Source organism: Heloderma suspectum, chromosome 2 (genome assembly GCF_057233095.1).
Source record: "Heloderma suspectum isolate Gila_16-S chromosome 2, 16-S_ref, whole genome shotgun sequence".
In the NCBI taxonomy this organism is placed as follows: Eukaryota; Metazoa; Chordata; class Lepidosauria; order Squamata; family Helodermatidae; genus Heloderma; species Heloderma suspectum.
The window spans coordinates 139,519,256-139,534,120 of NC_139459.1; the positions used below are offsets into that span (position 1 = coordinate 139,519,256).

Here is a 14,865-nt window from a genome sequence, read left to right on the forward strand (position 1 = left end):
TTTGGCAATTCGTGGCTTTAATAACCCACACATTACCATTATGTCCAAACCAGGTCAGTGTGAAGAAGCAGGTTTTCTGTTGGTTCATTTCTTACATGCTTTGAGTCAACCAGCCTTGGCACATCAAAATATTTTATGTAGTTTTCAGAGCAAATCACTTTTGTAAACTTCTATTTTAATAGTCCCTAACTGCTTGGAATTTAAAGTGTTGCATGGAAATGATCAGAAAAAGATGATGTGGTGATGCACAGTCCCTTCTCTTAGGTTGTCTTAACCTGATATACATTGCAAAGTTGTATTGATTTCATACTGCTTTAGCTGTCATGGCTTCACTAAATAATTCTGAGAATTTTGTCAGGGTTGCTAAGAAGCCTTTGTTAGAAGTTATGACCTCCCTCCAAGAATTTTGGGGAGAGGAAATATTGAGTTCAAGTCTGTACTGTAAATATGTCCTTAGTTCTATACATTCATTTTAGAAACTTATCTAGGGGATTGATAAAATATATAGTAGCTTTGCTGCTTCAAGTGGCTCAATTATTTAAATATATCAGACAAAAAATAGATGAGAGAAGCCATATAATACCCTGATGACAAAAGAGATAGCTAAAATGCCCTGTTATATCTTTTCTCTTTCTGGTATATGAGTTAACGTATAGATTGGAAGTTCATTCTAAATTTGATTTCACTAGGCTCATGTAGAAACCATTACTGGCCATGCAACATTCACACCTGATCGCGAACCCACGATTGAGGTTGGTGGTAAAAAATACACTGCACCCCACATCCTGATTGCTACTGGTGGGCAGCCTTTGATCCCCAGTGAAAGTGAGATACCAGGTAAGACATTTAATAGAGCTGTGTTTGTCCTTTGGCTAGGAAAGGTCTGAGCTGAAAGCTGAGTTGTCACTTTAGCTGTTTACCTTAGAATCGTCAAAAGATTCAGTACTATATTCCTTGCCATGTAACATTAGTCCTTGGCAAATGCAGTTGCCTTTATTCTCCAGGCTTCCTGTCTGAGTGCCAGTCTTGAGCGTTTGTATCTTGTGTTGGGCATTTGGGACAGATTAGGGATTCTGACAGTGTAGTTCCCATCCCAGTGCCCATCAGTCTCCCTGGCTGAGCTGATGGAGATGGTCTCAGATTTGGTGTTGAGGAGTCCCAAGGCAATAGTTTTGGGGCACCTTAACATACATGCTGAGGCCATTGGATCCAGGGCAGCTCAGGATTTCATGGCCGCCATGGCAACCATGGGGCTGCCTCAGCATGTTATCAGCCAACATATGTCTCAGGAAACACTCTCTTTATGTGTGTGTGTGTGTGTGTGTTTTTCAATTGGGTAGCAGGATGGTGTTCTGAAGATTTAACATCTGTTCCCTTGTCATGGCCAAATCATTTCCTGCTGAGGTTTAGACTTTTAGTAGCTTTTCCCCCTCTGGAAGGAAAAGGTTCCCCCTCTGGAAGGGTGGGGGAATATATTAAAATGGTCCACCCTCAGAGGCTGATAGATTCCAGAGGGCTCTGGAGGATTTTCCTGAAGGTATGGCTTGCGTTCCTATCAATACCCCAGTCACTCAGTGGAATAAGGAGATTTCTCGGGCATTTCACATGATTTTGCCTAAGTACCCTCTCCCTTGCAGAGCTCAGGCAGTTCCTTGGTATATATCTGAGCTGAGGGCAATGAAGCAAGTGGGATTACAGCTAGAATGCAGGTGGAAGAAGCTCACACTGAATGTGATCAAATACAGCTTAAAGCCCATTACTGAGCCTATTTTGTGGTGGTGAGGGTAGGAAAGAATCATTTCTTTTCCACCTCCATTGCAGTTCTACAGTATTGCAAAGCTGAGCTTTACCAAGAGGTGAGGGACCTGCTATAATCAGGTACAAAAAGAGAGTTGGTTCCACTCTCAGTAGTACTTGGTAATACATTTGCATGATACTTTGAAGATAAAGTCATTCTGTTAGTGCAGTTCCAATAGTGGAGGTGTCCAGAACACCATCTAGTCCAGTTGCATTGGGTGAATTTCTCTTATTGAAGCCTGAGGATATGGACAGGGTGCTTGGTCATGTTCGGCTTAGTAGATCTTGGCTTATTACATAGAATCATAAAATAGGGTTAGAAGGGGCCTACAAGACCATCGAGTCCAACCCCCTGCTTAATGCAGGAATCCAAGTCAAAGCATCCCTGACAAGTGGCTGTCCAGCTTCATCTTGAACGCCTCCAGTGTGGGAGAGCCCACTACCTCCCTAGGTCATTGGTTCCATTGTCATGTTGCTCTGACAGTCAGGAAATTTCTCCTGTTCAGCCGGAATCTGGCTTCCTGTAACTTAGGCCATTATTCCGCATCCTGCACTCTGGGATGATTGAGAAGATATCCTGGCCTTCCTCTCTGTGACAGCCTTTCAAGGCCTTGAAGAGCGCTATCATATCTCCCCTCAGTCTTCTCTTCTCCAGGCTAAACATGCCCAGTTCTTTCAGTCTCTCTTCATAGGGTTTTATTTCCAGTCCCCTGATCATCTTCATTGCCCTCCTCTGAATCCTCTCCAGCTTGTCTGCATCCTTCTTAAAGTATGGTGCCCAGAACTGGACACAGGACTCCAGATGAGGCCTAACCAGTGCTGAGTAGAAGGGAACTAGTACTTCACATGATTTGGAAGCTATACTTCTATGAATGCAGCCCAAAAGAGCATTTGCCTTTTTTGCAGCCACCTCACATTGTTCGCTCATATTCAGCTTGTGATTGACAACAATTCCAAGATCCTTCTCGCTTGTAGTGTTGTTGAGCCACGTATCCCCCATCTTGTAACTGTGCATTTGGTTTCTTCTTCCGAGGTGCAGAACTTGGCATTTATCCGTATTAAATGTCATTCTGTTGTTTTCTGCCCAGCGCTCCAGTCTATCAAGATCACTTTGAATTTTGTTTCTGTCTTCCAGGGTATTAGCTATCCCGCCCAATTTTGTATCATCTGCAAATTTGATCAGCATTCCCTGCACCTCCTCCTCCAAGTCATTAGTAAAAATCTTGAAGAGCACTGGGCCCAGGACTGACCCCTGTGGTACCCCGCTCGTTACCTCTCCCCAGTGTGAAAAGATCCCATTGACAAGCACCCTTTGAGTCCGATTCTGTAGCCTACTGTGGATCCACCTGATCGTTGTTTCATCTAGCCCACTTTGAGCTAGTTTGCTCATCAGGATATCATGGGGCATTGTCAAAAGCTTAGCTGAAGTCGAGGTATATTATGTCCACAGCATTCCCACAGTCCACAAGGGAGGTTCCCTGATCAAAAAATAAGATCAGATTTATCTGGCAGGATTTGTTCTTGACAAATCCATGTTGGCTTCGAGTAATCACTGCATTGTTTTCTAAGTGCTTACAGATGGATTGTTTATAAACTGCTCCAGAATTTTCCCAGGGATTGATGTCAGATTGACTGGTCTGTAGTTCCCAGGTGCCTCCTTTTTACCCTTTTTGAAGGTAGGGACCACATTAGCCCTCCTCCAGTCATCTGGCACTTCACCCGTCCTCCATGATTTCTCAAAGAGAATAGACAGTGGTTCTGAGAGTTCTTCTGCCAGTTCCTTTATTACTCTAGGATGCAGTTCATCTGGCCCTGGAAATTTGAACTCATTCAAAGTAATTAGGTGTTCCTTGACTATATGCCTATCGATCTCAAGCTGCAATCCTGCTCCTTCAGCCCATACTTCGGAGAAGACTGAGCCAAAGTAGGAATTGAGCACTTCTGCCTTTTCTTTGTCATCTGTTATCATTTTGCCATCCTTATTTAATAGTTGAACTACCATTTCTTTCCTCTGTCTTTTACTATGCATGTATCTGAAGAAAGCTTTTTTGTTGCTTTTAGCATCCCTCACTAACCTGAGCTCATTCTCAGCTTTAGCCTTCCTGATGCCATCCCTGCAATTCTGTGCTACCTGCCTGTATTCTTCCTTTGTTGCTTGTCCTTCCTTCCAATTCCTATATGTGTGCTCTTTTGTTTTCAGGTCATCTCTAAGCCTTTTGTGAAGACACATTGGCTTCTTCTGTTGTCTTCCACCTTTTTTTCTTGTTGGAATTGTTTGTATTTGTGCCTTGAGAATTTCCTTTTTAAAAAACTCCCACCCATCTTGGACTCCTTTCCTCATTACAGTCGCTTGCCATGAGACCTTACTTATCATTATTCTGAGTTTATTAAAATCGGCTTTCCTAAAATCCAGGGTATGCATTTGACTACACTTGGCTTTTGCTTCCTTTAGAACCAAGAGCTCAAGTATAACATGGTCGCTTTCCCCCAGAGTTCCTGTAACTGCTACTTCATCCACTAAGTCATCTCTGTTGGTTAGGATCAAATCAAGGATAGCCAATCCTCTAGTTCCTTCCTCTACTTTCTGTAGGAGGAAGTTATCAGTAACACAAGTCAGGAATTTCCTGGAGGGACCATGTTTTGCAGAATTTGTCTCCCAGCGAATATCGGGGAAATTGAAGCCCCCCAGTACTACTACATCATGCTTCCTTGAAACATTGGCAGTTTGCTTTTCAAAAGTTTCATCCTCGTCTTCTCCTTGATTGGGTGGCCAGTAGTAGATGCCAACCACCAGGTTCCCTTTATTCTTTCCTTCATTTATTTTAACCGAGATGCTCTCAATGGGGCTACCAAGCCAATCCTCCTGTATTTCTGTGCAGAGATATGTATTTTTAACATATAGTGCAACTCCACCTCCCTTTCTGTTCCTCCTGTTCTCTTTGAAGAAGTTATATCCTTCAATTGCTGTATTCCAGTCATGGGAGTCATCCCACCAAGTCTCAGTTACACCTATCAAGTCATCATAATTTCCCTCCTGTATTAAGAGTTCAAGTTTGTTCTGTTTGTTTCCCATACTCTGGGCATTAGTATATACACATCGAAGACCATGTGCTTTATAGCCTGGCTTTCTTCCTGCGTGTTTCTGAAGACTATTATTGGGCGCTGTTAGAGCTGTTCTCTCTGTTGTGGTGCATGAGCCTTCATCCATTGTTACCCCCAACTTTACGTCCCCCTTCCCCGTAGGATTCAGTTTAAAGCCCTCCTGATGAAGTTCTTCATGCTGTGGCCAAACACATTCTTCCCAGCCTTTGTGAGGTGCATCCCATCCCTTGCCAACAGTCCATCTTGCAGGAAGTATAGCCCGTGGTCCCAGAATCCAAATCTCTCATGTCGGCACCACCTTCATAGCCAGTCATTCACCCGGGGTATTTTTCTTTCCCTTTCTATCCCTCTTCTAACTACTGGACGGATGGATTAGAAAACTACCTGGGCCCCAAAGTTCTTGAGTTTTCTTCCCAAAGCTTCAAAGTCTGATGTGATTTCTTCGTAGCTCCTCTTGGTGGTATCATTTGTTCCCTCATGGATGAAAACAAAGGGATACCTGTCAGTAGGCTTTATGAGCGTAGGCAACCCTTCAGTCACATCTCTAATTCATCCTCCTGGGAGACAGGATACCTGGCGAGTCCATGGGTCTTCATGACATACTTGGGTTCGATTCCATGCAGCAAGGAGTCTCCCACTACTACCACTCTTCTTTTCTTATTATTGTAGGCCTTGGTTTCCTTGCTTGACTGACCTTCAGCCTCTTGATCACTCTCATGCAGGGTCCCCTGTAATTCTTACTCTGCAGGCTGCCCTCCAGTCTCATCCTCAAGTACCTGGAAACAGTTCCATAGTTCCACTGGTGTAGAGTGGTTTCTGGTTCTTCTGCTCCTAACTGTCACCCTTTTCCAAGGAGTATTCTCTACTTCAGTTTTCCTCACCTCTGCAGTTTCTTCTTCTGCCTCAGCTTGCTGTTGCTCTTTTAGCTTCTGTTCTTCACTTTGCTGCTGTAGTTCCACCGTTCTATCCAAGAACTCTTCATGTTCTCTTATTCCCTGGAGGGTTGACACTTGCCGCTCCAGTCCTCTTACTTTTCCTAGTAGGGAGGGGATGACCAGCTGGGTCCAGGAGGTTATAAATTCCTCTCAGAGAGGAGGTGGTGCCAGCCACTTTAAAAGAGGCAGCAATCAGGTCACTACTTAAAAAAATTAACCCAGAAGATGAAAACAACTGTGGCCTGGTTGCTGACATCCCCTTTCTAGGTAAGGTCCTTGAGTGGGTGTTGCTCATCAACTCCAGGCTCTCTAGAAACTGATTTTCTAGATCTGTTTTGATCTGGTTTCAGGCCTGGAACTGCTTTGGCTATCCGGTAGGGTGACCTGTGCCAGGAGAGGGACAGAGGGAGTGCAACCCTGTTGGTTCTCTTGGACCTCTCAGTAGCTTTTGATCAGCTGTCTTAGTAGGGATGAGGGGGCTCTGTATTGCAATGGTTTCACTCCTACTTGGATGGCCAGTTCCAGAAGGTGGTGCTGGGGGCTTATCTCTTTGCTCCATGGCAATTGTGCTGTGCGGTTGCTCTTTTATCGCCCATGTTTTTCAACTTCTACATGAAACCCCTGGGAGAGGTTATTGGGGAATGTGGGCTGAGGTGTCATCAATATGCAGATGACCCCCAGCTCTATCTCTTCTTTTCATCTAATACAGGTGAGGCAATTGATGTTGTGAGCCAGTGCTTGGGCAAGGTAACGGACTGAATGAAGGCCAATAAATTGAGACAAGATGGAGATGCTTGTTGTGAGTGGTCTGTTTGGTTAAGTGGCATTCAACGTGTTCTGGAGGGGGTTGCGCTCTCCCTAAAGGGGCAGGTTTGTAGTTTGGGAGTGCTCTTAGATACATCGCTGTCACTAGAGGCGCACGTCGGCTTCATGGCTAGGAGTGCCTTTTACCAGCTTAGACTGATATACCAACTACGACCCTACCTGGACAGAGATAGCCTTACAACAGTTATTCATGCTCATATAACCTCCCATTTGAATTATTGCAATGTGCTATTCTTGAGGCTGCCTTTGCAAAAGGTTTGGAGACGTTTAGTTAGTCCAAAATAGGATGGCGAGACAGCTAACTGGGACTGGCTGATGTGATCATGTTATGGCACTACTTCTCCATCTGCACCGGCTGCCAGTCTGTTTCCAGGCCCAATTCAAAGTGCTGGTTTTAACCTTTAAAATCCTAAACGGTTTGGGGCCAGGTTATCTGAAGGAACATTTCATCCCACATTTACCTACCCAGACATTAAGATCATCATCTGTGGCCCTCCTTCAGGTGCCCCCACCAAATGAGGGAAGGTGGGTGGCTACAAGAAGGAGGGCCTTTTCAGCAGTGGCACCTTGTTTGTGGAACACTCTCCCCAGAGAAGTTCACCTGGTGCCTGTGTTATGGTCATTTGAGTGCCAGGTAAAGACCTTTTTATTCTCCCAGGCAGTTTAAGAACTGTTTTTAGTGTTTTTAGTATTTTATTGTGCTGCTTGTTGTTATTGTTGTTTGGTTTTATGTGCTGAGATGGTGTATTAATCTGGAGGCTTGATTTACTTAGGGCCCGGTCAGAATAGATTCTTTGGGCTACGAAGATGAAATGAGAACATTTGTGGAAGGAATGATAGTTTATTGATAGAAAATGGATGCAGAATAAAAGTACAAAGAAAGCGCTCATATTTCTTCAGCCAATGAAGCTAGCACCTTCATCACAGCTGCATGTATGCCGAGGGCCCCAATCAACAACATACGAGACAGTCCCAGGACCAAAAATTCTCCAAGCTGGTAGCATGCATACTCCCTCTTGGAACAAGACCAAATTGGTTTGGCCTTAACCCAATCTTTTATACCCAATTTTTAATCCAATTTTTTATTTTCCGATATTTTAGACCATGCAGAAAATATCAGAGGAAGGTAATGAGTTACCTTTCATATGACTAGGAAGTTCCACTATTCCATCATGGGATGGGGTGTGGGGAAACCCTCCATCTCCCCAGTGAGATAGAAAAGTAAAGCAAACAAAGGAAATTAGGGAGCTGCATAACTGTTGACTTGAGGATTACACCCTTATCAGTGCCAGACAGCTAGCAGTTGTTAACCTGTGGATTGGTGCCTGCTTGATACCAATCTCCCTGTATGAGAAACCTACTAAAAGCTGTCCAATATATGGTGGGCCTTCTCTAAGAAACAATAAAACTTCCCTTTATTCAGTGCTTTGACAAGCCCTTATACATTTAATAAATAGCATATAGTACACTGTGTCAGTTCAACACCATTTGTCAAAGTCACTACAGAAGTTTTTATTCTTTGCTGCTGGTTTTATCTTGGTTTTATTCTGGGCTGTTTTTATTTTTTATTTTTGTTTTGAAGTTTGTATTTTATGTTTTAATGTAGTGTATACAGCCCAGAGAACTTCAATTATTGGATGCTTTAAAAGTACATTAAATAAAATATTTTTCCCATATTTTAAGCTCCATAAATATACATGGTGCTTTATACGGTAATTAAGAAAAGAAACATGGTCCCTACTCCAGTGAGCTTACAACCTCAGGATTTATACAGATGTGCATGTTTTTCAGTGATAAGCTTAACATGACAGTGAACTTACCACATTTTAGACAGTACATGTTATCTTATTCTCCAGACTGAGCTTGAGGGAAACCTGTTTTTCCCTATTTGCATCAGAAACTGTATGTACAGTACTGATTGGCCCAGCCAATCATGAAGCCACTTCCCCCTCTTCTTTGAGTAGGGCTGGAAATTACTAATTGGCTTGCCCTTGTATCAGTCATGAAGTCATTTGCCCTTCTCGGAGCAGATAGATACAGGTGCTTGAAAAAAAATAAAAATAGACAGCTTGCCTGAAGCATAGGGGCAGGGTTATAATTCACATTCATTTTGTAGCCAGGAATGGGTTCCTCTGAGGAGCAAAGGTGTGGGTAAGCAGAGCTTTTCCCCCATAGCAAAAAAATTCCACACCCATTCCTGTTTCCATGTATGTAACCTAAATTTTGACAGAAAGAAGATACAAAAAAAGGACTGGAAGAAAAGGAGAGGGAATGGTAATAACAGATAAATGCAGGCAAATGCTATTACATGTGCATTTCATGTGGGGGTTGGGGCTCTGAGGGGTACTCTGGCCTGTGGGCCAAATACAATCTGCAGGGCGTCCCCATCCAGCCCTCCAGCTTGTTCCCCAGGCCCTTCCCCCTCTCCCCAGCAGGGAAAAGCTTTTATCTTTAATTAGCAGCTGATCAGAGAGAAGAGCTTTCCCCCCGCTGAGCTCTGAAAAAGGCCCCCTTTCTCAGTGCTCAGCCGTGGAAAGCTCTTATCTTCAAACAGCTGCTGACTAGAGATAAGAGTTTTTCCCTGCCAGGGAAAGGGGACAAGGCCTGTGGAGGAAGCTGCTGAATTATTCAGGCCTGCTTACTTCCAAGGCTTGTCCTGCATAGGCTTATCCTGCTTACTTGTGAGCAGATGGGCAGAGGCTTGCCCTGTTTCTGAGTTAACATGATGCTCATGCTTGTTTCTTAGTAGATGTGCAGAGGCTTGGTATTTGGTGTGCTATTTGAAACTGAAGGTTCAGGTCCAATTACTTCTGAGTGGACATGCAGAGACGTGTCCTGTTTGCTTCTGAATAGGCTTAAAATAATTATCACATTTTGGCCCTGCCCACTCTGCCTTTGGCTCCACCCACTTTGCTTTTGGCCCCACCTACAGATGGACTGTGGCCCCTGAGACTTCCCCATATTGGAATTTGGCCCTTGGATTGAAAAAGGGTCCCCACCATTGGGTTAGGCTAAAGGCATCATGAAAAAGGTGGGTTTTGAGGAGAGAAGTTGGACCATGTAGGTGTGCCAGATAGCTGAAGTTGACCCTTTTTCTTACAGTTCTTATTTTGGCTGTTGCTTATTTCTTTTTGTGACTTGGACAGGGATCCACCAATATTGACTTGGCTTCCTAGCCCACTTCTTCTTGTGCTTGCCGCGGACCTTTTCCCCTCCCCCAAATCTTCTGGTGTGAGCAGAGGGTTTTGGGGAGAATCACAGATTTCTCTCATTTGATCTGAGGCATAGAAAATGTAGGAGAAGTTTGATAAAATCCTGCCCTACCCTGTCCCCCCCCCCCCCACGGAATGGTACGTGTTTCTCTGGTGGAATACATAAAGCAGGAGACTTCTGCTCCTTCTTAGCTTCTCTAGACCACTACATATGAGAGACAGAGACAGAGAGTGTGCTCAAAGAGATGTGAGCTTTTGGGCATCCTTCTCATCAGAGGCCCTTGCCCCTAGTGAGCAGGCAAGAGTTTGTGGATGCCTGGTGTCATGGTGGTCTGGGCAGGGTTAGTAATGTGCCTCTAGTACTATATTGCTATTTTGGCAATTCATAGAGAATTCATAGTGATCCTTGATACATTCATTTCTGCAAGATTCTTAAATTATTTGATCAGATATGCAGCCCTTGACATACAGTACAGTGCACATATCCATGCCATCCTTCCCAAAGGTAACTTTGTCCTAATAGTACTTGTTACTAGGCTTGGTTTCTGATATGGTCAGTATATCTACTAGTAAGGGCCATTCCACCTGTTACATAGCAGCAAACCTAATTTTGCAACCAAGTCTACACTTGATGGGAAGCTGATACTGATCCCAACTCTCTGATGAAGGTACCCAGATGATACACGTTAGTTTCTTTTGTAATGAGTTGTCAGAAAAGTTGAATATTTGCATGAGTTTGATCTGTTTATTTATACATCTAATGAACATTCAGGGCAATGTCTCATTGCTTTGCAGGGGCGAGCTTGGGAATTACTAGCGATGGGTTCTTTGAACTTGAAGAGTTGCCCAGGTAAGTTGCAGTCAATTCTGGCCATTCTAGTGTGAGCCTGTTTATTATTTGCCACATTGTAATGGCACTGATTTTGTGAATAGAACATGTTGGTTATGAGTTATATGTACCCCCCTCCCCTCCTCAAATGTGAAGTTTGAATAGGCAGAGAAATCAGGCTAATTACTGCAGTTATTGTTGACATCTTGTCAACCCTGATGTGCTTCTTCAGGATTAGCCAATATTGGAGCTACATGAGAATGTTGTTTGCTCCTTTCATTGTTTGATAAACCATGGTCATGATCCAGCCACAGTTAAGCACATTTAGGTCTAGTTAGTTTTAATGGAAGATAGCTTAAGTAAGTGGTTATGGCTGCAGTCTTATGCACACTCACTCCCAGTTCCTATTGAACCTAATCGGCACTATTTTTGAGAAGGCAGAAGGTTGTACCATAAAAAGAGGTATCAAGTAGTTCAGGCTTCTTTACCTAACCGTTGTTCTTTTAAACTGCACCACTGTGGGATCCTTCTAGTCCCTGAGCTGCAGTTTGGACAAGGAGCAATCAGCATGAGACTTGATATGGTCCTCATGTTTGACTTGAAGGAAGGCATTGGGCAAACTCATTTGGCATACCTGACACCTGTGAAATTCTTCATTTATAAGCAGCAATAGCACATCAGAACTAAACTTTTTTTCCCTCTTTCCTCCCCCCTCCTCCAATTTCTAGAGGTTTGCTCACAAGAAAGTCTTTGTAATTTACGCTGTAGTGTATTTGCATTGTTTCTGTGTTTTGATAAGTATTTGGCAGACCTGCTGTTAGAGACTTTGTGGGGGTGAGAGGGTGGCTCATAAATTAACGCAGCAAAAATTTACGTGTAAGTAGTCAGACATTTTAATTAAATAATTAATTAAAAACATTAACGATGTTTTTAGTCAACTTTTCAAATGTCCAAGTGTGTCAGTTATCTCAGTGCCTCTACACTCACTGGCCAAGACTCTGGAAACGGAGTAGGTTTTCTTGCATATGAACATATGAAATGCCCAGCTTCCTCTGGGAAGTCCACAAGGAGGGCAGGCAGGCAATGGCTCTCTCCTGCTATGAAGAACATAAAAAGAGCCCTGCTGGATCAGACCAAGGGTCCATCCAGTCCAGCATTCTGTTCACACAGTGGCCAGCCGGCTGTTGACAGGAGACCCACAAGCAGGACATGAGTGCAACTGCACCCTTCTGCCCATGTTTCCTAGCAACTGGTGTGCATAGGCATACTGTCTTCGATGCTCCCCGTGTGATGCTCCCCAGCAACTGTCTTTGCTACCAGAGGTAGCATATAGCCATTGTGACTAGTAGCCATTGCTAGCGTTACCCTTCATGAATTTGTCTAATCCCCATTTAAAGCTGTCCAAGTTGGTGGCCATCACAACATTGATTGGTAGCAAATTTTATAGTTTAACAATGTACTGTGTGAAGTACTTCCTTTTGTCTACCCTGAATCTCCCACCTTCATTCAATTGGTTCCAGGTTCTACTTAACTATGTTTATCATCTACACCAGACACAATTTGATACACCTCTGTGATGCCCCACCTTACTAGACTTTTTTTTTTCCTAAACAGTAACCCCATATGTTGAAACTATTCCCTGTGGGAGAGTTACTCCACCCCTTCACACCCTGATCATTTTGGTTGCTCTTTTCCAGCTCTACCATGTCCTTCTGAGATGTGGCAACCAGACCTTTACACAGTATTCCAAGTATGGTCGCACCAAAGAATTATATAAATTAGCACTGTGCCGAGTATTTAGACCTATTTATTTTTGACCATTTGTTGGTGGGGAGGGGCAAAAAGAAATTGCCTCCAAAAATTGTGGGAAGGGGTGAGAACTCCCAAGAAATTTCTCTGGGTGCAGGGCTTCAGTGCTTACCTTACTTAATGGAGACAGCATAGGGGTGTGTGTCCTCTTTCTTTTAGCATTTTCTACCCCACCCCATTCTGTCCTTGCAGCCTCTCTGGCTGCTTGAGCATTCCGAGAAGCCCCTTAGAGGGCTTAGCCAGGACTTCTTGGGGCTTTCTGGTACTGCTGCCTATTAAGTGCCTGAAAACTGAGAGGAGTTGTTATTTTTGTTGTTAAAAGGACTTTTAACAACAACAAAGCAAAACCAAAATGCCCCTCTCGGTCTTCAGGCACTCAGCAGGTAGCAGCACAGGGAAACCCCAAGGGAGGAAGTCTTGGCTAAGTCCTCTAGGGGGCTTCTCAGAATGCTCAAGCAGCCAGAGAGGCTGCAAGGACAGAATGGTGGGAGTGGGGGCAGCAATGGAAAGAGCACCCCCGTCACATTCTTCCAGTACGGTATCCACTGAACCCCGCACCCTGAGAAATTTCTCCGAAATTCTCAACATTCCAATGAAAGAGGCAGCAAAACTACTGTTTTTTTTTCAGGGAAATGAAGAGGTTGTGAAAAGACAGGTAGGGTTTCAGCACAGCACTAGTATAAATGCATTATGCTATCGGCAGTTTTATTTTTGATTCCTTTCCTAATGATCCCCAACATGGAATTTATCTTTTTCAAAGCTGCAGTATACTGGGTTGATGTTTTCATTGAGCTATCTGCCATAATCCCAAGATCTCTTTCCTGGTCAGTCACTGTCAGCTCAGACCCTGTCAGTGTAGGATACAGGATTTGTTGCCCAACGTGTATCACTTTACACTTGCTTACACTTATTGTCAGACATTGGTCCATCTCATGTGGCAGTGGCCCTCCAGTGCAAAGGCGTTTCCTGTACCTGCCACCTGCTGCAATCCTTTTTACTCGCGTCGCCAGGGACTGAACCTGGGGTCTTCTGCCTGTGAAGCGCATGCTTTGACACTGATCTGTGGCCTTAGCTTAAAGAGCACTTGGGGAGTTAATATGTTCCCTCTATATTTGTTTTAGTGAAGGGCCTAAACTATTCCTGAGGGCCCCCACCACGCACAAACGGCTTTGATTGTTTGTTTGTTTTTAAAACCTATTTTGCCTTCATATGGGGCACTCAAAGCAGCTTGAGGCAAAATCGAGTTAACATCTCAGGGTGTAAATCAGATGGGGAATGGTGGCCCTCCAGATGTGTTGGACTGCAACTCCCATCACCCCTGGCCATTGGCCAGGTTGGAGCCAATGGGAGTTGGAGTCCAACAACATCTGTAGGCCTCAGGTTCTCCACCCTGAAACATTAACTTTAGATATAGAGCTGTGTGTGAGAGAGAGACACCTCAAAATCCATTATTTTTTCTCTTAGACGTAGTGTTGTTGTTGGTGCTGGATACATAGCTGTAGAGATAGCAGGCATCCTGGCAACCTTGGGCTCAAAGACATCCTTACTGATACGTTATGATAAGGTAAGGCACAGTCATTTGCTTTTTCATTGTCCTGACCTACATGCAGTGTTTTTATTTATTTAAAATAGTTCTTGGCTGCCTTTCAGGGCAGAAGCCCTCCCAAGGCGGCTTACAACAATAAAATACATAACAACAGTTAAAATATTAAAAGTGATAAAAACAACAATAAAAGCCAACAATAAAAGCAGTAAAGATGTTAACAGCAGCAACAGCAGCAGTCATATCAATAGAAGGCCAAGGTAAAATAATATGTTTTCAAGGCCTTCTTAAAAGTCTGCAATGACAGAGCATGGTGGACCTCCGATGGCAGCTTGTTCCAAAGATGTGGGGCCACTGCAGAGAAGGCCCTCTCACGTGTGTTCACCCACCTTAATGCTTTCACGGATGGGCAAATAAGAAGGGCCTCTCTTTCTGATCTTAAGGTGCGGGCAGGCTGATATGGGTGTAGGCAGTCCTTTAAGTAACTTGGTCCCAAACCATTTAAGGCTTTAAAGGTCAAAACCAGCATTTTGAATTGGGCTCGGAAACGCACCGGTAACCAGTGCAGCTGGCACAGTATAGGCATTATATGATCGAATCACCTCGCCCCCACCAATACTGGGGCGGCTCCATTCTGCACAAGCTGGAGTTTCTGAATTGTCTTCAAAGGCAGCCCCATTTATAACGCATTACAGTAGTCCATCCTGGACATGACTAGTGTGTGGATAACTGAGGCAGGGTCTGCCCTCTCCAGATAGGGCCGCAGTTGGCACACCAGCCTAAGCTGATAAAAAGCACTCCTGGACACTGCAG

The 14,865-nt window shown here is 44.0% G+C and overlaps 1 protein-coding gene across 4 annotated transcripts in view; it reads left to right on the forward strand.

The window, feature by feature from the left end:
* GSR (glutathione-disulfide reductase) overlaps positions 1-14,865 on the forward strand; it is a 41,427-nt gene that overhangs the window by 12,352 nt on the left and 14,210 nt on the right. For all 4 annotated transcript variants that reach the window (XM_084835027.1, XM_084835025.1, XM_084835026.1 and 1 more), the window contains 3 exons: positions 690-837; positions 10,667-10,721; positions 13,974-14,073. In XM_084835027.1, the coding sequence (XP_084691153.1) occupies positions 690-837; positions 10,667-10,721; positions 13,974-14,073 (303 nt within the window). The remainder of the gene's footprint in view (positions 1-689; positions 838-10,666; positions 10,722-13,973; positions 14,074-14,865) is intronic.